The following is a 26682-nucleotide window of genomic DNA, read 5'->3' as shown; positions in this document are numbered from 1 at the left end:
GGACTCACGGTGTGCTTCTCAGCAATTGATTGCCGTGCAATAAATCAACATGGTGTAACAGTGCTACAAGGTGTGAGATCTGGCAATAATTGTTACATGTGGGAAAAGAAGGTTAAGTGCTTGTCAGCTCAAGGGAATATTGACCTATGGCATAGACGTTTGGGACATATGAACTTCAGGAATCTAACGAATCTTGTATGCAACGATTTGGTTCGAGGAGTACCCAAACTCAAGATTGATGACAAGATTGTGTGTGGTGCATGCAATGAGGGAAAGCAAGTCAAGATACAACACAAGAAGGTACCGGATGTTCAGGCAAAGGCACCATTGGATCTAGTTCACATGGATCTCATGGGTCCTATGCAAACCGAGAGTATTGGAGGAAAGAAGTATGTGTTTGTATTAGTGGATGACTACACCAGATTCACCTGGGTTCGTTTTCTCAGGGAAAAGTCAGAAGTGTCTGAAAGTTTCAAAATCTGGGCACTTCAACTCATAAATGAAAAGGGAGGAATCAAGAAGATACGCAGTGATCATGGAGGAGAATTCGAGAATGAAGCCATGACTACCTTTCTTGAATCAAGAGGAATAGCTCATCAGTTTGCAGCACCATGGACACCTCAGCAGAATGGAGTAGTTGAACGAAAGAATAGAACTCTACAGGAAATGGGAAGAGCAATGCTTCATGGTAACAAGATAGCCAAGAGGTTCTGGGCTGAAGCACTCAGCACAGCGTGTTACACAATCAACCGTGTGTATGTCAGAAAAGGGACAACAAAGACACCATATGAGATGTGGACAGGCAAAACTCCTAATCTTAGTTACTTTCATGTTTTTGGATGCAGGTGCTACATACTGAATGACAAGGACTACCTTGGGAAGTTTGACTCAAGAAGTGATGAAGGATTCTTCTGGGTTATGCACAGTCTAGCTCAGCATACCGAGTCTACAACAAGCGAACAGAATCAATTAAAGAATCAGTGAATGTTGTATTTGATGATTTGTCTGTGGTTGTAGGTGATGACTTGGGATCAGATGAAGAGGAAGAAGGTGGAACATCTGTAGCTGCTACTGAAGTCATTGAGGAAGGTCCTACCACATATACAATACCTCAACCAGTGATTCAGCAAGTTCATCGCAATCATTCGAAGTCTGATGTGATTGGAGGGATTGAAGAAGGACGAAAAACGCGTGGAAAGGTGATCAATTTTAAAGAAATGGTGCAGTTCGCATGTTTCGTCTCATCAATAGAACCTAAGACACACACTGAAGCACTACGTGATGAATATTGGATTGTCGCAATGGAGGAAGAACTTGAGCAGTTCACCAGGAACGATGTGTGGGAACTTGTTGCTAGACCTGAAGGAGTAAATGTAGTTGGCACTAAATGGATCTTCAAGAACAAGACTGATGAGCATGGAGAAGTAGTTCGTAACAAGGCAAGGCTTGTAGCTCAAGGATACTCACAGATTGAAGGAGTAGACTTTGAAGAAACCTTTGCTCCAGTTGCAAGATTGGAATCTATTCGACTGTTTCTGGGAATGGCGTGCATTCTGAACTTCAAAGTGCATCAAATGGATGTGAAAAGTGCTTTCCTCAATGGAGTACTTCAGGAGGAAGTTTATGTTGAGCAGCCAAAGGGATTTGAGGACCCAATGCATCATGACTACGTGTACCGACTGAAGAAGGCACTATATGGTTTGAAGCAAGCACCGCGTGCCTGGTATGAACGACTCACAAGGTTTCTGCTAGAAGCGGAGTACATTAGAGGGAGCATAGACAAGACACTATTCTTCAAGGAGGTTGAAAAAGATATAATCATCGTTCAAATCTATGTGGATGATATTATTTTTGGAGGCACGTCACAGAAGCTGGTTGATGAGTTTGTTCAGAATATGACTCAAGAGTTTGAGATGAGCATGTGTGGCGAACTGAAGTACTTTCTTGGACTTCAAGTGTTCCAGTCAGAGAAAGGTGTCTTCATCTCTCAGAGTGCATACGCTAACAGTTTGGTAAAGCGATTTGGTATGGAGAACTCCAAAGTTTTTAGAACACCCATGAGTACATCACTGAAGCTTTCACGAGATGAAGCAGGAGAAGATGTGGATGTCAAGCTCTATCGAGGGATGATTGGTAGTCTGTTGTACTTGACAGCGAGTCGACCAAATCTGTCATTCAGTGTTGGTGTGTGTGCACGGTATCAAGCCAAGCCTAAGGTGTCACACCTGAATGCAGTAAAGAGGATTATCAAGTACGTCAAAGGAACAGAGAGCTTGGGCGTGTATTACTCAAAGAATTCCAACAACAACTTGGTGGGATACTGTGATGCTGATTGGGCAGGATGTGCTGATGATAGAAAAAGTACCAGTGGAGGATGTTTCTTTCTTGGAAACAATATTATCTCGTGGCTGAGCAAGAAGCAGAACTCTGTATCACTTTCTACGACGGAAGCAGAATATATTGCCATGGGTAGCTGTTGCTCACAACTTATCTGGATGAAGCAGATGTCAGCTGATTATGGAATGCAATCGGGTCCCTTTCTTGTGTATTGTGACAACAAAAGTGCAATTGATATCTCGAGAATCCGGTCCAACATTCAAGGACGAAGCACATTGACATAAGGCACCACTTCATCAGAGAATTAGTTGAAGACAATCAGGTAGTAATCGAACATGTAGTTACTGATTTGCAGTTGGCTGATATATTCACTAAATCTCTTGAATTTAATCGATTTATCACACTAAGAAATGCAATTGGTGTGTGTAACCTTGATTGTTGAGTCAAGGTGTGCAGAGAGTAGTGCAGGTGCTGGTTCGGGATGTACATATAATTCAGATTGGTTTTGGAACCGAAAACGCTGTGGAAAAGAGCTGCTTGATATGCCGTCAGTGTTGTAATGGTACAGGTTTCACGTCAATCTGTGGCCCCCCCCCTCTCAATAAAAAGAGCCAGAAATGTTACAGAAAGATGCTCAGAAAATAAAAAAAGGGTTTGATTGATAGATTCATGATGGGAAACAACAGGGGTTTCACAGCGCGAGAATAAAGAATGAAAACCGGCAGCATTGATAAAGGCATATCAATGTGAAAGCTAGCCATAAAAAGACAATCGGCTGCACCAGAATATAAGATCTAGGAAGAGTTATATGTGCAGCTTGAATCAAGCACTGAGGCAACTCATGAAGCACTTCACATGAATGGTAACTGAACTGAACTAATCTAATGCTTTATATTAACTTTGATTCAGCCAATTGTGAGTTGTGACTCGTGTTTTATTACTATCTTGAAAGTCTGATGATACATTAATAATTCACGAATGTGCCTAATGTCTATGTGTTTGGATGAGAGAAATTAAATGTTGTAGGAATACAAAGGAGAGGATAAAAAGTCAGGGACTAGATCTGCAATATCAGAAAAGTTGATTCAGTTTTATTCCGTTAAGGGAAGTAGTGGGGAACAAGCCCTAGAAAATCTCCATCGTGCTTAAGAAGCTCAATCTCGCAGCCTCTCTTCATCTCTCACACAATTTTCACACAGAAACTGACATCTATCATGGTGAAAGCAAAGAAATCAGCTCAACAAGCCGAATCATCCAGGGAAGAGAAGCATGCAGAGGCTGCAGGAAGTCGGAGGTCACTTTCTGATGGCGAACCTGAATCGCCTCCACCGAGAAACGATATGCCTGTTTCTGATGTACTTCCTGAGGTGACTGAGGAGCTTGACTCGTTCAACACCGCGAATGAGAAAGCTGCTTCAGAAGATAGCGATGAAAGAACTCCGGGTCTTGGGGAAGAGCCATCTGCGAAAGTGCCTGAAGCAGATCTGCAACCGCTAATCGGATCCTCTAATGCTGACATTCAAGATGTTCCCGTCACTGATAAATCGTCGGAAGAGAAGGATGAGTCTGCTTTACAGATGGTGGTCGTTGAAGATGAGAAGGAACATAGTGGAGCTGATGTTGAATCCGGCAAGGCGGGTGATGACGAACCCAAAGATGATGAAGCTTCACAGAAGGAAGTGAGAAAGAAACGAGTGCTGCAGCGATTAGGGTTGCGTTCCGCAAAACAGAGGAAGACAGGGGAGTCTAGTACACCAACTCAATCTCAATTTCTCACACCAGGAGATGCAGCCAAGTCTCCATATTTGGCTAAGGAAGCAGAAGCCTCACCTCGGTTGAGATCGAGAAGGTCTGGTGACAAAAGTGCTGAACCAATGCCTCCTCTCATCAAGAAAAGGTATGATCAGTTCCTTAAGCGTAAGGTACTTGCTGAGCGTTCGGTAGATTTGAAGGAGGCTGATCAGTGGGGGTACTTGGCGGTTATTAAAAAGGGGTCTATGGAATCAACTGTCTCGAATCTTGCTGTGTATGTTGAGCAAGTTGTAGCTGAGTTCTATGCAGGTCTGCCGAGTACCAAAGCTGAAGCAGATGTTGATGAAGTAATTGTCTCTGTGAGGGGACAAACGTACAAGTTCTCACCTGCGCTCATCAACAATACCATAGATTGGGAACCACTTTCTGAGGATGAAGTGGAGGAAGATGCAACTTTGGATGAAATCTCAGTAACCGAGTTGGCTTCATTCATCACTGGAGATACGAGGACAGAATGGGAAGGTCTCACTACAGCGGATCTTACTTCATGCTACGGTGCTTTGATGATCATAGCTGCCTACAACTGGATTCCCTCTACTCACAAGACGTATGTCTCACTTGAGAGGGCAAGGCTGATCTACAAGATGGCTCATGGAGTCCGTGCTGATTTGGGTAAGATGATGTTCAGACAGATTCTCAATCTTGGAGTGACTCAGGTCAATGATGCACGTTGGTTGATCTTCCCTCGCTTGATCATGGCACTTCTCCAAAGCCAGCATGCAGTTCCATCTTATCCCAGTGACAAGCTTCAACGTCCGGTTCCTTACAAGAAGGATAAACGCGTGGGTGAGATCTATGAGAAGAGACTAGCTAAAGGAAAGGCACCATCTAGAAGTGAACCAAAGAGAAGCTCTACCAGGACAACACGTCAGTCATCTCCTGCTCCGAGCCCTGCTCCACGAACTGCTACACCAAGCTCCAGGACTGCACCACGACGCGTATCTGTCTATGAGCTTGGATCAGTTGCCATTCCTCAAGGACCACTTAACCGTGTTGATTTGCAAGTGGCCTTACAGGACACAACACGAGCTCTTCAGGCGCTAGCTGAGATAGTTCAGGATCTTCAGAGCGCTGTAGCAGGTTAGTATTTCTCTCTATGAATATGTGATTTATTTTACTTGGTGTTTTTAATCCGTGTGCTCGCAAGCAGGGGGAGAAGAAGAAGACTAAGAAGACCAAGATTGTGGGGGAGCTGTGTTATTTGTTTTTTATGTCTATGTTATTTCAATTGCACCACTTGTTGCAATTCCTTGTTATCCATGTTTTCAGACTGGCTAAGATTATGGGGGAGCATTTGCATATGCTATCTTTTGATATTATGTACTAATTTGCTTGAACCCGTTTTTAGGATAATATAAGTATGTTCTTAATTGTCTTGAGTTGGTTGAATTAACATTTAGACATATATACTTGTGTTGTTGTGTGTGGTTTGTTCTTGTCTTCTATCTCAGGTACTTGTGAGACGACGAATTAAAAAGGGGGAGATTGAAGGTGTATGGGAAGACGATGCTGTAGCAGAGCTGAAGTAGTTCATGAAGTGTGACATGAACTACTACATCAGAGAGGCGGTTCGTGAGAAGCACGTATCAAGACTGATGCATTAAAAGAAGATTTAATGAAGAGGGACATTAAAGGAAGACTTGAAGAAGAAGCAATCGATCTAAAGAGAAAAAGAAAGATTGGCTTATTCGCTGAAGTAAAAGAAATGGAAAGTTTCCATTGGGTAGTTAGATTAGATCTAGGGCTTCCTCAAAGATATATAAGGAAGCCGTGGCACTGTGTTAAGGTTTAACACACAGGGAGAGCTTTTAGCAATAGAGAGTTTTTGTACATCCTAAGAAGGAGAAGCAAAGCATCTAGGGGTTAAGAGCTTAGGTGGTTCAGAGTCTGTCTTAGATCTCTGAACGAGTTGACTAGCAAACAAGTCGAGGTTTGTCTTGAGCTTGTTTGAATTATTGCTTTTAATAAGAAGTTGTAAGAGCTTTTAAAAGAATAAATATAGTCGTATTTCTTGGATTTGAATAACCCTGTACTACTGTGTGTTCTACATAGCATAGCTTGATTATCTTACATTAACATTTGAGTCTTTCGTGTGCATAAGCAGCTTCTCGAGAGCTAAATGGATATTTCTCTGACGAGGATGTGTTGTATCACCTGATATAAACTCTGAAACAATATAATCTATCTTAATCGTGCTACATCCCACCTCTTTCTTGGTCAAGTTTTTCACCATCCTGACATCGTCCATATCCTGAATCTGCAACATACAAGCACCTCAACACAACATAATTCTCATCAGCCTTAGGCTCCAATTCGGCTGCCTTCTTTAGTATTCTCTTAGAGCTTTCTATATCCTTGTTTTGACCACACGCAGACAAGACACAGCCCAATAAAAAGTCTTCTCTTAAATACAGAACTTACTATATCGAGTTGTGTTTTCTTGGTGGTTCAAACTTGCAACCTGTTTTTTTGCTTCCTCTCTTTTCACACTTGCTTCCCCCACACGTCAAATCATAGTCAATATCTTAACATCGGATCTACACACTTGCATACAAGGGAGCCAAGTGTGTTTTTATATTACTAGGGCTGAACAAAATATTTAGATTTGAACTAAAATATTTTAAGGTATCTGAAATATTTTTAGATATTCTTAACTCTATGAAACAAAAAAAAACACAAATATACAAAATTATCGTTAAACTTTTTTTATTTGGTCTTATAAATTTTGAACTCTAGAATACAAACTATTTTAGTAATGATATCTTGGAACAATTTGATAGGTTATATGTTTACTTTTGGATAATGGTTATGCTAGTCTTTTCTTATATTATTTTAGAAAAGGAATCAAGTCATATATTTTGATAATAATAGTTCGAGCCGCCCCACAATGATTATAGTTGGCTACTATATATATATATATATATTCTGTATTGGACACAATTGGGAATGATAAAAATGACAATCCATAAGCGGTTTTATATGTTTTGGCATCAGTGTGAAATTGTTTTTATTGAAGATCGAGTTCGGCTTGATGACAAAGCCTAATACGCTACCAAAGTTCGAGTCCCAATCACTGAAAAATTAACATTTCGGTGTCACCAGAAACATAAAATTGACACGTGGATTAAAAATATAGACTAGTAACAAGTGGCTAATCTGGATTTATTTATGTGGAATCAGATTATCCTTATATAACTAAAAAAATAATACTACAGCAAAATGAGTATTTTACAATATGCATAGAAAGTTAATAATACGATCCGTATAGTGTCATAGTGGTGTATACACATTATGCAAACGAGTGACTCACGCTTCTACCACCCCACCTAGCACTACTTCCTTTCCAAACTCACTTTTTCTGTTTATCTATTAACTATATGATTTAAAAACTTACAACGTTAATCTTGTGAGCAAATAGATAATTTATCAAAGAACATATCATGCACAATCCACTTTAATATTCATAGAAGTAGTTGAATTGCGGTCCAAAAGTTAAAGTCCAAATGGCTGAGACCATAAGTTTATGTAAGAATTCAGATAAAAAAGTAGCTCCCGTGGGAGTTGTTGACCACGTCCAATATGTACCTAGTGTGCATATTTTATTCGTCAATAGTATAACGAGCTGGTTATATTTTTTTAGTTCTTAATTCATTAAATATTGGTTAATTAACTTTTGATTCGTTGAGATGATCAATGAGCATAACGTAACAGACTAATATACTGCAAGTGGTCTAGTCTTTGAAAAGTTCACCTTATAAGTTTAGCTAGGCACAATAACTCGAGTTATTAATTTTCGTCAAATTAATCATTCTGTAACCGCCTATACAAAATAGAACTAAATATTTTCCTGCACCATGTGCAGAATTTTTTTTTTAATTTAAAATTTATTTTAAAATAAAAGTTTTGTTAATTTTTGATTTTCTTATTTGCTTATAATACATAATCTTAACTTAATCATATGTAAAATTTAAGATTAAATAAATACTTTTTATTAAATGTATATTTAGTAATATATGTATATATTTAAAATTACAATTTTGAAAATATTCCTTTAAATCAAATTCTGTAAATTTAAGAGAAATTATTTTTAGGTATTTAATTATCAAAACATAAAACTAAATAATATTTCTAAAATTTATGGATATTAAAAATAAACTAATAGTATTGAGATTAGAAAATTACATTTAAAAACTGTATAATTTTGAAGAATTGTCTTACTAATAATAATTATATAATTATAAAATATTATTAAATTTTTAAAATTTAAAAATAAAATTATATTTCTATTTATACTTATTATATTATGTATCGCTATATTAATGATGATCTATGAGTATTACCATATTCTGAAAACTTACCAAAAAAAAAATTCATATTAAATGTAAATATCCTTGTTACTATTTAAAAAAAGATATTCTTTTTTTTTAAATATATAGTATTTCGAAGAATTGTTTTGATAATAAAATTTATATACTTATAAAAATGCTAAATAATATTTCGAAAGTTTAGTTATTATTATATTATTTATTGTTATTATATGATGATTTATAAGTTATTATCATATTTTAAAAAGAGAAAAACACCAAGATAGTACCAAACCAAGTTTTTGTCACAAAAATAGTATCACAAAGAGAAAAATGACCAAAAAGTTTTATTGAAGGGTAAATATGAATTTATAACTTTTGGGTTAATTAATCTAAGAATTAGAGTTTAGAGTTAAGGGATGGGGTGGTTGTTCAAAAAAAAAGGAGTTAAGGGGTGAGATGCTATTTTAGTTATTTTATTGTTTGAGTGATTTTTGTGACAAAAATTTTAAAAGTGCTATTTGAGAGAATTATTCTTTTAAAAACTTACCTATAATATAGATCAACAATAAATATAAATGTTTATGTTATAATTTATTTTAAATCATGTCATCATTGTAGTGTGTCATGTGTCATTTTTCTTTCAATATTAATATGGTGATAACACATACAAATTTGTACTTCTCAAATATAGATTAGGGATAATTAACCGCGTTTTCTATAATTCCTGACGCTAGTATGAGATTCTGGTTATTATTTTCCTTTTTACCTTTTTAATACAAAAGTAACCATGACGTGGTTGTTAAAAAAAAAGTAACCATGACGTGAGGAGAAAATAATTGTTATACCATTGTTGTTCTAAATTTTTTTTTTTTTTTTGAAACTGTGATTGGTGTTCTAAAAATATTGAACCAAAGAAGTTCATAAAGTTTATAAAAACAAGAAAAGAAAGAAAAAAATATAAAAAAATTGTTATAAAAGTTTCACCACTTTCCTCTTCATAAATACTATTTTCATGTCGTCCTCAGTTGCTGAACCTGCAGGGACGATGAAGAAAAGCTACCGTTGTCAGAAATTTCAGGTAAGATTCGTTGTGTGTCCTTAAGGATTAATATTGGTTTTGAACAAAAAGGGTACTGTTGGATGATTTGATAACACAGAGATTATGGGCAAAGTTGGTGATGAGGAAGTGGTTGAACAAAAGTGTTAGTGAGCCTGACTATGGTGCCGATACTGATGAAGAAACCGAAAACCACGACGTTGGACCTGAAAACTATTACTCCAGCTCCGATGAAGGTTCTTGTTTCTTCTTTCTTTCTCTCCGAAGTCACCGGTTCTTCTTTTCCGGTATACCTAAACCATTTAAACCCGTTTAACAGATATTGAAGTATCGAGTACGCAAAGAAGAGAATCGACTGAGGACGCCATGGCTGCCGCAGCTGCTGCGGAGTTTATTAGCAATGGTAATGCACACTTTTAGATGAAGCTTTTGTGAATAAATATTCTTAAGTGTTTTTTTGTTGAAAATCAGATGCTCCAATGAAGTTAAGGAGAAGAAATTCGGAAACATTTAGAGCACAGTATATTAACAACAAAGAAATAAGGTACCGTTTTTGATGTTTTGTAGATTTAATTATTCTATTTTTATTTTTATTTTTGTTTTAGTAGTACTATAAGTCATCGTCTATATTTTTTTTTTTCAATCTTGCTGGGGGAAATGGAGACATAAGTAACAAAAACTTGTTGTTGTACAGAATATGTGTTGGTACATGGAACGTAGGAGGAACATCACCAACTTCTGATCTTGACATCGATGACTGGATCGAAATTAACCACCCTGCTGATATATACGTTCTTGGGTAAACAAAACAAAATATATTCCCTTTTCAAAAAAAAAAAAACAAAATATATTCCCTCTGTTTTAAAATTAGTGTAGTTTTGATATATTTTAAGTCGATTAAGAAAATTATAAAATATATTAATTTACATTTAATTGATGTATAATTAATTAATAAAACTATTTATATAAATTTCTACTACTTATTCAAAAATAAAATATTAAATATTAAATATGTAAAATTACATTAGCAGAATGACACTTTTTGAAATAAAAATAATAATTTTAAAATAACATTATTTGTAAGAAACAAAGGGAGTATCTGAATTTTCCTCAACGACATAAACAACACTTACTCTGTTCAATATGTTTTATTATTTCATTTATGCTATATATACATGTTTTTTGGTATGAAGTTTACAAGAGATAGTACCTTTGAATGCTGGAAACATACTTGGAGCGGAAGATACTCGACCGGTGGCGAAATGGGAAGAAGTGATTAGAGAAGCATTGAACAGAGTCAGACCAAAACACTCTGCAGTTAAAAGTTATAGTGATCCACCATCTCCAGGGAGATTCAAACCTTTTGAAGAAACACACGATGTTATAGAGGAAGAGGTAGGGTACGAGAATGATAGTGACTCTGGCGTTGAGATTCACCCTATTGACGAGGAGGACGAAGAAGATAGCGAGTTAAAGCATGACGGTGGAGTTATCGGCGAAGTCAACACCATCGTTGACCCGAAGTCCGGTTTGCCAGTCGTTGAGATCAACAGACAGTTCTCTTCTCATAATAAGCTAGACAGATTACGTTCTAATAGCTTTGAGAAGAGGAGGAACAACGAAGATCACTCTCATACCGGTATGAAAACACTAAACCGGATGCTTAGTGGGCAAGAAAGGATCGGTTTGAGCTGGCCCGAGCCGCCTTTGAACATGTTAGGACCATCAAACGTTCTCGACAGACAGCCGTCTATTAAGACATATACCTCCTTACAAACATTAAAGTCTTTCAAGGCTTACAGTTCGTTTAAGTCTGTAGCCGGACACAACGTTGGAATGTCCCCGGAGGTATTGGCTCTAGCGTCCATGGACCTGAAGTTGCTAATGGAGAGGAAACGAAGACCGGCTTATGTGAGGCTAGTGAGTAAGAAAATGGTTGGGATTCTTTTGACCATTTGGGTTAAACGAAGCATGCGAAAACACATCCAGAACGTACGAGTGTCTACTGTTGGAGTTGGCATTATGGGATATATTGGTAACAAGGTACATAAATGATCATATATATATTCATCAAATTTATGATATTGTTTTATGAAGTGATTTTGTGTGGTATGCAGGGAGCTGTGTCTGTGAGTATGTCGATAAACCAGACGTTCTTCTGTTTCATATGCACACATTTGACGGCAGGAAAAAGAGAAGTTGATAAGATCAAGAGGAACTCCGATGTTCATGAAATACATAAAAGAACAGTCTTTCACTCTGTCTCAGCACTTGGACTTCCTAAGCATATCTACGACCACGAGTCTGTCTTTTTTTCTCTTTCTTTCTCTTTTGCTAACTTTCTTACATAATTTTCTAAAATTTACTTTGTTTTCACCTCTTTGCAGAAGAATAATCTGGTTAGGCGATCTTAACTATCGGCTTAATTTATCGTATGAGAAAACCACAGACCTCATTTCCAAGAAAGATTGGTCCAAGTTACTTGAATATGATCAGGTAATAATAAACCCATTTTAGCTGTTACATTTGGATCCTGGACAGGCCTTGAAAATTATGAGGACAAAAACAATTATGAACTGAAACTAAATAATCAAGACATATTTTTCTTAATCAATTTAAGAGTCAAATAATCTTTATACATATTAGCCACTTAAATGTTAGAAGCGGCGGCCAATGTTTTGCAAATATGATATTTAGAAAACTATTAAAGCTCTACTAATCAACTTGACACATTTTTTTTGCATATGAACATATGTTGCAGCTGGTAAAGGAATACAAAAAAGGTCGAGCATTTGACGGATGGTCAGAAGGAACCCTACAATTTGCACCAACCTACAAGTACCAAGCGCATTCAGAGGAGTACACCGGGGCCGATGGAAAGGCAACACTGAGAAAACCAGCTTGGTGTGATAGAATACTATCTTACGGCAAAGGAATGAGGCTGGTTCAGTACCGGCGGACCGAGCATAAATTCTCAGATCATCGTCCTGTTACAGCAACATATATGGCTGAAGTAGAGGTGTTTTCCGCAAGAAAGCTTCAGCGAATGTTGACATTTACGGATGCTGAGATAGAAGACGAGGCACTAGTGGCCCTGAGTCGTTTAAAAGAAGAATAAAATAAAGAATAAACCTAAAATTGGGTGTTTGTTGTTGTTGTTTGATCATGCATATGAAGTGTTGACAACATAGTGCCAATGTGATATTCTTTAATCTCATGTATACCATTGACTGCGCTCATGGTAGCAACTCGTAAGAGATAAGGTGTAACACCAAAATTTATAATAGTACAACTCTTTCTGCACTTGTATGATTTTATATAAAATGTTTAATGGGAAACAAACAACTACACGAGGAAGGGGCTCAAAGGGGTTCGAACTCTGGTTTTTTGCTTATTAGAGTTAAAAGAGTTATAATCATACTGTTGTTGATCTCCTAGAGGATTGTCTTTGCTTCCACAGGTTAGACCTCACTCTTCTTTGCAACAAAAAGAAGAGGAAAGCTACAACCACCACAAGCGCAAACATGATTCCGTTATTAGTCTCCGTGAAAAAGCGTGTTAGAAGTAACGGCTGACCGTAGCTACAGTCACAGCTACTGCTTCTCAGAAGCTTGCCTCTGTAACTTGCTTCTGGGATGAGAATGAAATCAGCGGTGACAGCGTTTTCGCCTAACCAAACGCTTGTTGTTTTCGGTTTGTATCCAGGAGACGACGCTGTGACTGCAAATCAGCAGATATGAAACTCAAAATGATGCAAATCATATTGCAACTGTATGCACACAATGGATCTCGTAACAACTACTGGCAGGAGCTTATAACAATTAACAACTCTAACATCCTACTGATACGAACTCAATCGAATCCAGGACTAGAAAAGAGATTGCACGTTACCAAGTTCTATGCGTTGGACCTTGTATTAATGGTAACATAAACACACATATTTTTAGCTAAATGGGAGGAAAGAACATCAGACCTTCATATATCTGTCCAGGTTCAAGCAACCGGTGGTAGTCTGCGTACTCTTGATGGGCTTTCACCTGGAGAGCATAAAAGGATTAGGACGAGTACTGAAAAACTAACAAATATTTCTCCCATTTTGGAACAATGTTCCCATTTTGGAACAATGTTCATATGAGTATATACCGTATAGTTGATTCCCTTGACCACAACAAGCCCAGGCAGTGGCTTCCCCTGGTCTAACGAAAAGATCCGTCCATGAACTCCTGTCTAATGTTAAGGAGAGAAGAACGGTCTTAATAAAGACAGAAAAATACAAAAGGAAGGACGCAAAGGTCAAACTAAATGCAATCTACTATTTAATGATACAAAATGTTGGGTTCAGAAAAACAATGATACCTTCACTAAGCTTGCAACAAGATTCAGCATGCTCTTTCTGTTGTACTCCCAAATCGTGGGAAGCTGAATTAGAGGAGATACGAACTGTATCAGCTAACTGCTAAGTTCTACGCAAGGAGAAACAGTTAAACACATGTGAATATAAGACTAGAGACCTCTGAGGCACGAGGCCACTTGTTGTCACTTATTTCCAGAGTCAATTCAAAGCACCCTCCATATATGTAATTCCAGTCCTGCATACCACCATATATTGGGTACCTGCCGAGCATTTTTCTTAATACACTCATTTGATGGAGAAGACAGAGGAAGTAGATCAGATGTGATACCAGGCTGCTCCATTTGTGATTCCTTCCTCAAACTCTTTGCTGAAAGACATGTTACGGTGAGATTTGCTATATAGACGTGCCAAGAACCGGAACGTCTGATCATCAGGACACCCATAATAGTATTTCCTGAAAGAAGAGTGCATAAGAGCCACACAATTATATTCAAAAATCATTTAGAACTGAAGCAAACTAACCTCTTATCCTCCGTACCATCCCAAGGAAAATTTGCCACCAGGGCACCCTGTAACAGACCAAGGCTTGAGAGTTGAGATGGATAGTATACACAAGCCTGCTAATGATAATTGTCTGGAAACTTACTCCATGTAAAGTAGCTGACGCTGTGAATCGTATATCTCTCAGCCAAGTCATAATAGCCGTAGTTTCAGGTTGCCTCAAACTCAAGTCTTCATTAAAGGCAAAGAACTGCGACATTTAGATAATGTGTTAAAGCAGCCAAAACGAGACTCATGACTATGAATAACCGAAACCAAACCAAAATTTAACAACTTATGAAAGTGAAAAGCGCCAATTAATATACAAGTCACCTGGTCAGGGAAGTCGCGGTTAAGATCAACATTGTTCGCATTATTACGTTTCCTGACTGAAAATCCATCTGGATTCAGTGATGGCAGTATATGAAGGTGAACATTTTCCACAATCAACTTAGCCTGCATATAATAATCAGCATATGCTTAAGACAAGTTTTCTTATAGCAGTTTTGTTTGAAGCTGAGTAAAGAAAGAAAAGATGACTTACCAATGGATCCTTCTCATAGTTATCACAAATCCAGTTTGCAAGACGTATCAACAGCTCACGCCCTACAGGTTCGTCTCCATGTACATTCCCAATGTACTGCACGACCAGTTATATTCAACTTTTTAGATTCATCTATACTCAAAGACTGCTATATCTTGTATAAAAAGTTTAGGAAAGTACACACATAGTTGTAACAAGGTTTTTTTCTTTTGAATTAAATTTAACATTCAATTCAAAAAAAAAGACTGCTAGTATAGGGCATAGCTATATAGAGTTATTTAAAACCTTGAATGCAGGTTCAGCCTCAATCTCTCCTGGTCTGTCTGAAATCTCTATGACCCACTAAAAAAGGCAACAGTGAGCTTAAGACAATAAGATTCACTTTGGATGGGTAAGAAGAGTGGATAATTACCAAAGGAAACCCATTGACACTCTTCCCGATGCTGAAAGCACGTTCCAGAAAACCCTCAAAGAGAGAAATAAAAAGAACAAAAATCAACAACACCATTATTTTTATTAAAATCGACAACAACATCAGCCAAGTGATCAATTTTACCTGTATAATCTGGAGATCTTGCTACATCTCTTGGTGAAATCTTTCATCGCTTTCTCGAGATCATCGTTTGTCATATACCCTCGAGTCAACTCCACACTTTTGAGCAATGCAATGCAATGCAAAAAAAAAAAAAAAACATAGCTATTAATCAAATCAGTAACAACATACAGACAACAAAAACAGCTCAAAGAAACCAACCCTCCAACGACATTACCTCGGTCGAGGCTCTTCTTCCGCAAATAACTGCCTCGCGGTACCTTAAAAAAAGAAATAATACAAAAAAAAATCAAGATTAACTAAAGTAACAGTTATGCCTAGACCGTTACATGTCTTAAAAATATAATTGATCTTTCTCGTCACATTAATGTCAAATTGATTCCAAGCGCAATCAATTAAGGAAGTAATCAATCTGCGAGATAGAAAGTATCGATTTTTTTTTTGCGGCGGACCTGGGTGGATGTAGTCGGAGTGGCCGCCTCTCGCGGCGATCTTTGGTAGGAAAAAGCAGATCGCCGTCAGAAGGTGAACGAATCTGAGTTTAATCATAGCTATAAAAAGAGCAGATCACACACACTCTATCTATCTATCTTCTTCTCAGTTCCTTGGCGATTGATTCGTAGTTAAAGCAGTTTCGGGTTCTCGGGGCTCCACCATTGATGGATATAAGAAGTGGGAACAGTGATGGGGGGGAGGGAAGAAGCGTAGAAGGAGAAGGTGGCATCAAACAGTTGACCCTGAAGCTTGAAGCAAAGGTGCATCGAATTGGGCTTTGAGTATGTGGGTTTACTATACCTTAATGGGCCCTGTTATTTTTCAAGATTTATTTTCATAATACAATTACGCAAGCCATGTATTATTATATGTAGGAATGTCAAACAGGTCGTCCCGTCCCGTCCCGTCCTGAACCGCAGCGGGCTCATCGAGTTGCGGTACATTGCGGTCCAGTCCCGCGCGGGCTGCGGTACTCCTAAACCCCGGCCCAATCCCGTCCCGCCTAAAGTCTTGAACCAAACGGGCTGTCCCGCGGGCTATCTTCAATCTTCAATCTTCAATCTGCATAAGTTCATAGCCTGTTCATAGCCTGTAAATTATCAAACAAAACTTTGTAAATTTCATATCTAATATGAACTAAATTTCACATTTTCTTGACTCCCATGAATATAAAACATAATGCACCGTATCAAATATTTTCCCTAGTAACAAATGTAGTCTCGACACAATTTTTTTTAAAGCAATGAAAACATAATTCATTATTTCATAAAAAACCAAATGCTATTGTTTTCTGAGTTTATAAAATTAAAACCAAACACCAATTCAAAGCTGGTAGTACTAAAACAATGTCATTAAAAAAACAGCAACTGAAAACACCAAATGAAAAGAAACAGTAAGTCAAATAAACAACAACTCAAATCACACTTTTGCAACTTCCATTTTATCACCAACAGCTGATTCAACTGATGGGGGTTTATCTTCTTCACCAAATACTTCTTCTTCTGCAAGTATTAATATTGAAGTTAGTAAAAGCCATTTTGATTCATAAAAAAAAATATATGCTTGATAATCTAGATTAATTACCATTTTGATATGATTCATATCCCCTGATCCAATTCCTAGTGCATATCAGAGCCTGCACATTTTTTGGGAGTAGACGGCTCCTGTATTTGTTGAGAACTCTTGATCCAATACTGAAAGAAGACTCGGAAGCAACTGTTGTGATTGGAATACTTAATAGATCACAAGCCATACCAGCCAAATCACCATAGCGATGAGCATTATCTTTCCAGAAGTCAAGAATATTCAAGCTCTTAAAACTGGAAACTTCCAATGGTGGTTCATCAAGATATGTTTCTAGAGGTGTCTTCCCACTCCCAACACCACTGACTTTGCGAAATGCAAAAAAATCCTATAAAAGTTTTTAGAAAAATATCTAAGACCTGCAGTTGTGAAAAATAATAAACATACTAGTTACTTGTAAAAGGAACACTCACAGTGTAGTTCTCAAACATTTCAGTGGACACTGGCTCACATGTTTTGGGTGGAACCATCTCACGTGGCTCTGTAGAAGGGGAGTTTACCTTCGATTTTTTGTCATAAGACTCAAAGAGAATGCTGAGCCTCTCACGCAAGTTCTTCACCTTAACATCTTTTGTTGTCATGTCAAGCTTCCCTAAACAATGGTCAACAATTGATAGCTTAAATCGCGGATCAAAGACTGCTGCCATTGCAAAAAGACCACTGACATCATCCCAATATTTGTCAAACTTCTCCTTCATTGGTGCCACCATGAATCTGACAACCTCATCATCGCTTTCCTCATTATTCCGGAGCCAATTATGGATCATCCAAACTTGATAGAAATACAAATTAGATGTCGGGTAATTAGTGCCAGACATCATCTTTGTGATCACAGCAAACGGCCCCAGAAAATTGCAGATATTACTTGCTCTTGTCCATTCTTCAGCTGTGGGCGCCATTGTAAAACCTCGCTTGTCAAATGACTCCAACTTCTCAAATGCCTTACGGTAATTTACTGCAATTTGCAGCATATAGTAAGTGGAGTTCCATCTGGTCGAGACATCCAAAATCAGCCCCCGAGTTTCTTTTACATTCGCAGCAACCACTGCTTTTCCGAACAACACCTCCCGCGATGTAGATGATAACACATACTTCACACTCTCTCTTACTTTGTGCAAAGCGCCTTTAATAACCTTTAACCCATCTTGCACTATAAGGTTAAGTATGTGAGCTGCACATCTTACATGGAAAAATTCTCCTCCACACACCAAGTCATCAGTCAACATTAGCTGGGACTTCACAATATCTTGCATCGAGTCATTACTTGTAGCATTATCCAATGTGACTGAGAAGATTTTTTTTTCAATTCCCCACTCTTTCATCGACTCAAGAAGCTGCATAGCAACATTCATACCAGTGTGTGGTGGCGCTAGAGCACAAAACGTGATGATCTTGCTGTTCAACTTCCAGTTCCGATCAATGTAATGTGCAGTCACACACATGTACCCTTCACGTTTTATTGACGTCCACAAGTCAGATGTCAATGATACTCGACCAGGAAGTGTAGCTAAGTCTCTCCTCAATGCGTCTCTCTCGCTTTCATATAGTCGATATACATCTGCTCTAGCCGTGTTTCGACAAATGGTCTGCACATCAGGATTCAAATACGTCCAAGTTTCTCGCACTTTCTCATACTCTACGTACGAGTATGGTAGATCATGCTGGACTATCGTCTTAGCTACCATCTTCCGAAAGACGGTATGATCATACTTGCCAGAGTGTAACTTCCCCTCGAAATTGATCTTCTGCTGATTTCTATTTTTCCTTTGATACACCTTACATCTAAAACGATGCCTTCTCAGCCCACTGGTTCCATGCGAGTGGGAATGCCAAGCATACTCATTCCTGCAATGCTTGCATTGAGCTTTCATCGTCCCATTCGGTTTGTGGACCACCGTGAAATCAGGCCACACATCTGATCTTTGCCTATTGTCCATTTCGATTTCTTCTTCATTCAACTCCTCTTCTTCATCCAGCTCCTCTTCCTCCAATGAGTCATCAAAGTCTGGTATCTCCTCGACCTTCTTCTTCTTTTGCGGATTGGTAGCCTTGGCCTTGCCCTTTTGCGACTGAGTCAATGGCTTTCTTCTCCCTCCCCGAATCACTGATTTCACAGGTACAGGCTTCTTCTTTCTACACGCCTGTGAGGACGAGCCTATGCCACCATCTATTGTGGACTGCAACATGGGTTTCCCCGTGGCTGTTCCAAATCTGCTCTTTCTGCGAGGCATGTTTGTTTGGGGTGGTGGAGTGATTTCAACATCAGAATCATCAGTCTCATCGTCAAGGCTCATCACCTTTCTTTTGCTTGCTTGCGTCTTTGCACCAATAGCATCAGAAGTTACACCACCTTCTCCCCTTGGATCAGAGCTCTCTTCAAGCGCAGCAAGAGCATCTAGAGTAGCTTGACTCGCGAAGTCCAATGTTGATGGTGGAGTGTAGTTAGTATCCATCGTGAACTGCTCTTCTGAATCGCTCCTTGATCCCATGGTCTCTGTCTCTGCTTGCGTCTTTGCGTTAGGTTTTTTTTTTTTGAGGTGAAGTCGTGTGAACGTGGGACTATTAGCCTATTAGGGTTTTTAATATTTTGGAAAATTTTAAATTAATTAACATATAATTAAAACTTAGCCTATTAGGGTTTTTAAAATTTTGATAATATTTTATTTAAACCTGCTTGAGGACAAGCACCAAAATCAATCACTTTCTATTACGATATACATCAAGTGACAAACAAATGCAGTGATCACAACAAACCTATGCAAGCCAGCTAAACAAGAGTGTGTTCTATCTATGTTCGATCCGATAACCTAAGCAAATCCAGCTAAACAAGATTTTTTTTATCACAGAAGTATCACACGTACACGTTTAAGAGACAAAGAGCTTACTAACCTGAGGTCCTTAAAGCGGCTATACTGGAGCAGCTGCTGTATGTACTGGTCTCCTCCTTCCTTGTTCACCATCACTCATCATCTCAACACATACAAAATAAAAACACAAATCAGAGAGTGAATCAAGGATAGTTTAAATGAAACTAAGAATTATAGACAACTTACACAGCCTTCACGGTCATTACGAGCTTCCTCCTTCTTCACCTACAAAAAGAAAAGACATATCAGAGACAAAAACAAATGACCTCAAATAAGGATCAACCTATTATATAATTCAAGAAGCTTAAAGTTTCAGAGTGGTAACACCTTACAATCTTTGCAGCTCGGTGATCTTTGCAGCTCGGTGTTGAAATCTTCTTCACAAAACAAGGAGGCAAGTGGTGGCGACGGTCCAAGCTGGTGTACGACCAAAACATACATCAAGTGAACACCTTCTCTATCGTTTTGAGCCTACAGCAGCTTTTACCGTCGCCACCATCCGCCTACTTGTTTACAATCATATATTCTTTTCACCTGCAAAAACAAAACACTAATCAGATACTGAAAATAACCAGAGACATCACAGAGACTAACACATTAGGACACTGGTTTTACTAACCTAATAGACACCATCCGCGTACTCGGTCACCACCTGAAAAGTGCAAACAAGTAAAACTGTTAGACTACAAAAAAAAAAAAAAAAAAGATCTCAACGCCAAGAACAAGAAACTTACCAGTTTCAACGCCAAGAAAAAAAAAATATGTTCTCTGTCCTAATCTCTGGAACCGGTCTTCATAGCTTTCTGGTTCAGTATCTACAAATCACAAACAAATATAACATGTCATATAAGCTTTTACTTTAGCCACAGATAAAAACGATTTTACATAGCATCAGATTAAACGAGTAACTACATAGAAAAAAACGATCTTTCATTACCTGTGACATGCATGGGGTCACCGTCGCAGAAGAAACCTTCGCCGGAGATGGATCTTCGTTTACGGTGAAAGCGGAGTTCTTTGACAGATATTTCACAAACTTCTAGTTACGGCTCCAAGAAGCTTCACCGAAGGAGATTAAAGGCGAATGGAAGACTAGAAGAAGCTTCACCGGAGGAAACCATGGCCGGAGCTCTCTTTCTTGTGGCGCCGAGTCGCGTTCGTCTCTCTCTCTCTCTCTCTTTTGTTTTTTTCAGGTGGCGGAGCTGCTGGGGAAATGAGAGATGAAGACTGCGGTCTCTTTAGGTTAACCCGCGGATTGTATAGGCCCGGCCCGCTCAAAGCCCATCCCGCACAGTCCCTAAACCGCCAAGCCCGCAACATCGCGGGTCATCAATTTGTCGGCCCAAACCCGCCCCGCCCCAGCTTCTTTTGGGCTCAGCCCGCGGTCCAAGCCCACCTTTGACATTCCTAATTATATGTTAATTCACCGATTAGTTTGAACAAGTTACCATCTGATGTCACAAAAACAAAAAACAAGTTACCATCTGAAAAAGAGGTGATGGAAGTTCATGATCATACGCTGATATAATTGGATTAGTATATTTGGTTAATAAGGCCTTTCCAATTATCTTACTTTCATGCTCTATTCTATTCAAAAGCTGAGTGAGGTTTTTTTTTTCTTTCAACAAAACCGAGTGAGGTTTTTTTTTTCTTTCAACAAAACTGAGTGAGGTATTAAGTGTAGATAAAGAAAAGAAATATAAACTTTTTTTCTCAAATTCGTTTGAGAAACAATCAAAACCATAAGACTAATTATTTATCAAAACCGAGTATGTAATTATCCAAAACCTATAGACCATGATAATGTATCCGAAATCAGAAAAGATCTATATGACAAATTAATTATGCCTCTCAAGTCTTAACAAATCTATTAGTACAATTTTATTTTTGGGATACGAATCAAAATTTTTAATTATCTTTAAATTAGCGAAGTTATTATTTTAACTCATGTATGCCACTAGTTATACTAATATGATTTTTTGTAAAAACTTCTATCTAATCTAATTTCCTCCCCAAATTATTTTTATTTCCCCATCCAATTATGTTACTTGATCTGACTCATATATGACAAGTATTAGTCCAACTAGCTCGGTGTTTAGGTTCTCTTAGTAACGAATTCATCTAAAGAGTTTCTTTTGGTAGGTTAGGTCATCATTAGCCGAGGTTAGTCACATGATTTAACTATAACCGGGTATCATCCTAAAGGTTCAGGTGTAGTACGACACGTGTTGTTCATACTTTATTCGAACACCTCTTAATTTAATAAAATCAAGAGTGTGCTAGGGATATTTTGATAGGACCGTAACCTGAAAACAAAATCTCTCATCTGCTCTGTTTTCGTCTTATCAGGTAAATATACATCTTTATTTTACTAATAAATTTAGTCTTTCGTCTAGTTGTTTTCCTTTCCATTCAATTTTTCTTATCAAAGTCCATCAAATATGTAGAACTAATCAAAAACGTATTTGCTAACTGCAATTTACGATGTATCGAAGTAATTGTAATGAAAATAAAATTAGCATCAACGGGAAGCATATTTGAAGTACAATACTAGTAAATATACTTTGTAATATTAGTTTCAAAAAAAGAAATATACTTTGTAATAACTGAATTATTTTGGACGTAACTGTTCCCATTGATCTCCAAATTCATTCGTATAGTGAATGTTATGATTTTTGTCAAAAAATAGAAAATGTTATGATTTTGTAGGAAAAAAATGATAAAGTTTTTTGTTTGAACTATAGGTTTCCCAAATACAACATATGTCCCAAAATATGAGTTGGAATCAAAGAAAATTGTTAAATAAAATAGAACGGAATAAAAAAATTAAAAAAAAAAATCAAATGCTTGCATATATCTCATTTAACTAAATCAACTTGGAGTTTGTTAAATATCAACTTGGTGTACGGTTATTCTATCAATACTATTAAAACAGAAGGCCCTTTTTTTAGGTACCCTTCTGTTTCAACAATAATTACAGATCTATGCCATTAGAATATATAAAACCTAAGTTTTTTTATTTTAGATATTATCCACGCCTTTTAATTCAACAGAAATTTTATTTTATCCTTTTTCTTTTAGTTTACTTAATTAACATGTCTACGTATTTACACCAACACTATACCACGTTAACAATTTTGATAACCATAGAATACACATATCAAAGTTATTCCTTCGATTTTAGCCATCAAGGAAGGTTAAATACACTTTTTCGATCATGTATATGTTTAAAAAATTGTATACTGAAATTTAGATCATGTTCCATCAACACTGACTCTTGAACATTTAAATTCATTTGTTGTCTCCTCACTAATTTTGGATTATGCAGGTTTCAATGTTAAAACTATACATTAACATCAATATTTCATCCATTTGTATTACAATCGATGATAAACTCACAGTATAGAATATTTGGGTTCATATGGAAGCTTCAATTTTTGTTATCGTAAACTCCAAGTATTCCATTTGCATCAAGCTACAAACGAATCCCCAAACCCAAATAATTATTTTTTATTTATCAATTGAATTTTAAACTTTTTTACAAATGTCAATCATATGGTTTGAGAATTAAATGGGATTAAATATTTTTATATAAAAAATGCTGGTATATTATTAAAAATATGCCGGTATATTAAAAAAATTGAATAACAATTCCCCAAATTTTGAGAATTAAACGGGATCAACAACTCTGCAATATACAGTACTTGAACAATATATTGTAGTTGCAAATCTTTTTTAAGATCAATAACCAAAAGAATCATAACAATTAAAACAAAGCTGTAATTTTGGAAGTTGTATACATAACAATAGATACCCGACCAATCGTTGTAGTTCCATATCTTGAACATATCAATATTTTACTTGATAATCTTTTTTCAAATCTTTTAATTTTTTCAACAAAATATAATTTGCCATAACTTGAATAAACTTGATAGTCAAGATATGAGATTTTCCTAAACTCACGGCCTATATTTCTAACTAAATTGAATAGAAATATCGTAAACCCTCAACATTTAGGTTTCTTATATATATTGGCCATCTAGCCTCAAAGCAAACACACTATTTTCTATTCTTCCTCATATAATGTTTTCCAAGCAAAGAATTGTTTACCTTGATAAGATCATGCCATGGAAAACAACGTGTGTTATCCAAGCCAAAGTCGTACAAACCTGGAAACCATCCAATCACGGGTTTGGTGAGATTTTAGAAATCATATTTGTAGACAAAAAGGTAAATACTTAGAATTTAGAAATCATATTTGTTTTCAAAGAGATTTTTCAGAATCTCTGAGTTTGTTGTTAATTTAATACTACAATTTGTTTTATCTCAAAGACTTTTGTTTTCTTTCACCATTTGCGTGCGTGTTTACGCTCCAACAATGTAAACTTTAGGAAAAATCCAGTATTGAATGCACTGTTAAAACAAGCAAAATGAGATATGATAATCAGTTAATAGCAGACTCCGTTCCAGTCCTAATGCAGTACTAATACTTCAGTTCCATTCCTAACTCTTATTAATACGAATTGAGTAGAAATCTATTACCTGATTTATGTTAGATACAGTTCCATTCCTAATCTCCTTATTTGTTTTCCTTACATATGTAATCTGTAAAAAAAATAAACATTAGATTTCCGTAGTATATATTCTTAACAATGAATAGATATTATATAGTATGATGGTATTCATCCAAACACTTATCTTAAAATGAATTTTTGTTGTGCACAGAGTGGATGACAACACTTTTTAATACCTGAAAATGCTCACAACATAAAATCAAATATTTTTTGGGACTTATAAAGGACAATATATTTTATATTAATTGTAATAGTAAATAATTGACAGTAAAATATATTATGCTTCAATCCAAAAATATTTTTAAAATTTATAAGTTCTTTTAATAAAACATTCTTATATTTTAGATATTTAAATAATTATATATCGTATAAGAATCCACAATTTTAATTAATGTATTAATTAATAGTATAGATTGTATACCTTTCGAGTATTGGTGGCCATATTCATTTGTACGGCTTAAACTTTCAAGAAGAAATTATTTACTAAGAAGTCATCGCAACAAGTTTCCATCTCATCGGAATAAGCAAGAAAGTGATCGGATCCAACATGCAAGACAGATTTAAAAAAAAGTTAGATGTGATTTATGTTTGATCTTCATAAAAACACTTTCAAAGAGAACGAGATAGCTATGGCAGATCAATAAGATTAAACAGATGTAACTGAGGATTTACCATGAATGATCGGATGAAGTCCTTATATAGATAATATATTTATAGCAAAGATTAATTTTACTAATTACTAAATTTTAAATTATCTAAGATATTTATATTAGCTATTTATATATTATACAAACTAAATGTTAAATAATAAAAATTTGGTATAAATAAGTTTCTAGAGAAAAAAGATCGATAAAAAAAAGGTATGAACGATTTACTGGCAATCGAAGACAAACCTTTAGAGATTACTCCGATGAATACTAAATCGAACGACCTTACTTGAACAGGTTCTTTTAAGCCATCGGACAGGACATGCAAAATAAATCAAAAATAATATTGGTTAAGTAGAATCATGGTTGACAACTATATCTATCAACTATGAAGAAAATACAGGAAAGGAGCAAACCTTGGAGATGACGAAAAAGTTTTCTTTTTTTTTCTCTTTGGATTCAAATAAAAATTTTCAGATTTCCGCATAGAAAGACGGAGACTTTAACAAAACTACGGTAAGACTTTTCGTCAAAAAAAAAACTACGGTAAGACTTGTGTCTTTTAAGCTGGCCTGGTCATCTGCGTGAAAATATATTAAGGTAATCACTAAAATGTCGAATCGTGGAATTCCCATTTCTTCTGCTTCAATCGCCATTTGAGTCTAATTTTTCAGAAATTGTAAAGTTGTTTGAAACATGGCAAAAAAAACTGGACTCTATTGAAAACTGAACCAAACAATCGACTGGGCTTCGACCATATCAGAAAATTCGGGCTTTGCTAAACATTTTGGATTCAAAATACAATTTTGATACTTTTTATTCAATTTTTTATAAATATAGTTTGGCCTATTAACTAGCCCCGTTTAATTATATAATAAATTTTAATAATTTAAATGAAAATTATAAACATTATAAAGTACTTTTATCAATAAAAGTTACAATTTATTACTTTTAATTTAATGGTTAACATAAATATATGTTATCATATTTCTAGCAAAAGAATAATAATCATTTTCAAGTTACACTTTTTTGTCAACGTTTCAAGTTACACTTAAAAATATAAATATTAGGATAATTCTCTAAAATAGGTATTTTTAGTTTTTGTCACAAATATAGCCTCTAAAGATCATAATGACCAAAATATTCCATTAAAAAAAGACAATAATATTTTTGATATATAAATATAAATATAAAGTAAAATATTTTTAACTAATCTATATCTTAAAGTTTAGAGTTAAAGGGTGAGATTTTGGGATTGAGATTTAGAATTTTGATAAAACAAAAATATTTTCATAAAAATATAAAAATAAAAATATCAATACAAATAAAAATAAAAAAGATAAAACCAAAAATATATCCGCCCTTTTAAAGGCGGGTAGATTTTTGGTATATATCAATATGTCATGTACCGGTTTTAATAGTATAGATTAAAACCTCTTATTAAATATTTAAGAGAAATATTATACATAGAAAACACAAATATAACTAAAAACACAGATAAAAAAAGAAATT

General features: G+C 36.2%; 4 protein-coding genes and 1 long non-coding RNA gene across 7 annotated transcripts; 2 read left to right on the top strand and 3 right to left on the bottom strand.

The window, feature by feature from the left end:
- The first annotated feature begins 3551 nt into the window (after positions 1–3551).
- On the top strand, positions 3552–5234 carry LOC130508471 (uncharacterized). The gene has a single exon (XM_057004000.1). The coding sequence runs from the start codon at positions 3552–3554 to the stop codon at positions 5232–5234; it is 1683 nt and encodes a 560-aa protein (XP_056859980.1).
- Positions 5235–9408: 4174 nt separating this feature from the next.
- LOC108831678 (type IV inositol polyphosphate 5-phosphatase 3) lies at positions 9409–12717 on the top strand. 2 transcript variants are annotated; one of them, XM_056995304.1, is made up of 9 exons: positions 9409–9534; positions 9586–9749; positions 9833–9916; positions 9985–10057; positions 10208–10312; positions 10707–11556; positions 11631–11815; positions 11901–12009; positions 12275–12717. In XM_056995304.1, exons 2-9 carry the CDS (start codon positions 9635–9637, stop codon positions 12629–12631), a joined length of 1878 nt encoding a protein of 625 aa, XP_056851284.1. In that variant the 5' UTR covers positions 9409–9534; positions 9586–9634; the 3' UTR covers positions 12632–12717. The 2 variants fall into 2 exon arrangements, with proteins under 2 accessions (XP_056851284.1, XP_056851282.1); XM_056995302.1 differs by having other exon boundaries at positions 9469–9534; positions 9614–9749.
- A 55-nt stretch (positions 12718–12772) lies between these two features.
- Positions 12773–16218, bottom strand: LOC108843298 (carboxypeptidase SOL1). The gene is made up of 15 exons (XM_018616463.2): positions 15957–16218; positions 15722–15764; positions 15508–15603; positions 15364–15394; positions 15237–15293; positions 14952–15047; positions 14741–14863; positions 14514–14618; positions 14390–14436; positions 14196–14321; positions 14025–14127; positions 13870–13932; positions 13657–13740; positions 13487–13550; positions 12773–13233 (listed from the first exon to the last, which is right to left on the bottom strand). Exons 1-15 carry the CDS (start codon positions 16051–16053, stop codon positions 12929–12931), a joined length of 1440 nt encoding a protein of 479 aa, XP_018471965.2. The 5' UTR covers positions 16054–16218; the 3' UTR covers positions 12773–12928.
- A 648-nt stretch (positions 16219–16866) lies between these two features.
- On the bottom strand, positions 16867–19571 carry LOC108815686 (zinc finger BED domain-containing protein RICESLEEPER 2-like). The gene is made up of 3 exons (XM_057003999.1): positions 17496–19571; positions 17083–17410; positions 16867–17000 (listed from the first exon to the last, which is right to left on the bottom strand). The coding sequence occupies exons 1-3, from the start codon at positions 19569–19571 to the stop codon at positions 16918–16920; spliced, it is 2487 nt and encodes an 828-aa protein (XP_056859979.1). The 3' UTR covers positions 16867–16917.
- Positions 19572–22995: 3424 nt separating this feature from the next.
- On the bottom strand, positions 22996–26169 carry LOC130500344 (uncharacterized). Of its 2 annotated transcripts, XR_008938953.1 has the most exons (5): positions 25587–26169; positions 24945–25470; positions 24492–24554; positions 24060–24118; positions 22996–23424 (listed from the first exon to the last, which is right to left on the bottom strand). It is a non-coding gene; the product is annotated as an uncharacterized LOC130500344 (long non-coding RNA). The 2 variants fall into 2 exon arrangements; XR_008938952.1 differs by having other exon boundaries at positions 24945–26169.
- Positions 26170–26682: the final 513 nt, after the last annotated feature.

This window comes from Raphanus sativus, chromosome 2 (genome assembly GCF_000801105.2).
Source record: "Raphanus sativus cultivar WK10039 chromosome 2, ASM80110v3, whole genome shotgun sequence".
NCBI classification, from domain to species: Eukaryota; Viridiplantae; Streptophyta; class Magnoliopsida; order Brassicales; family Brassicaceae; genus Raphanus; species Raphanus sativus.
Note: the sequence above shows the minus strand (reverse complement) of the source record. Positions and strands in the feature narration are given on the sequence as shown.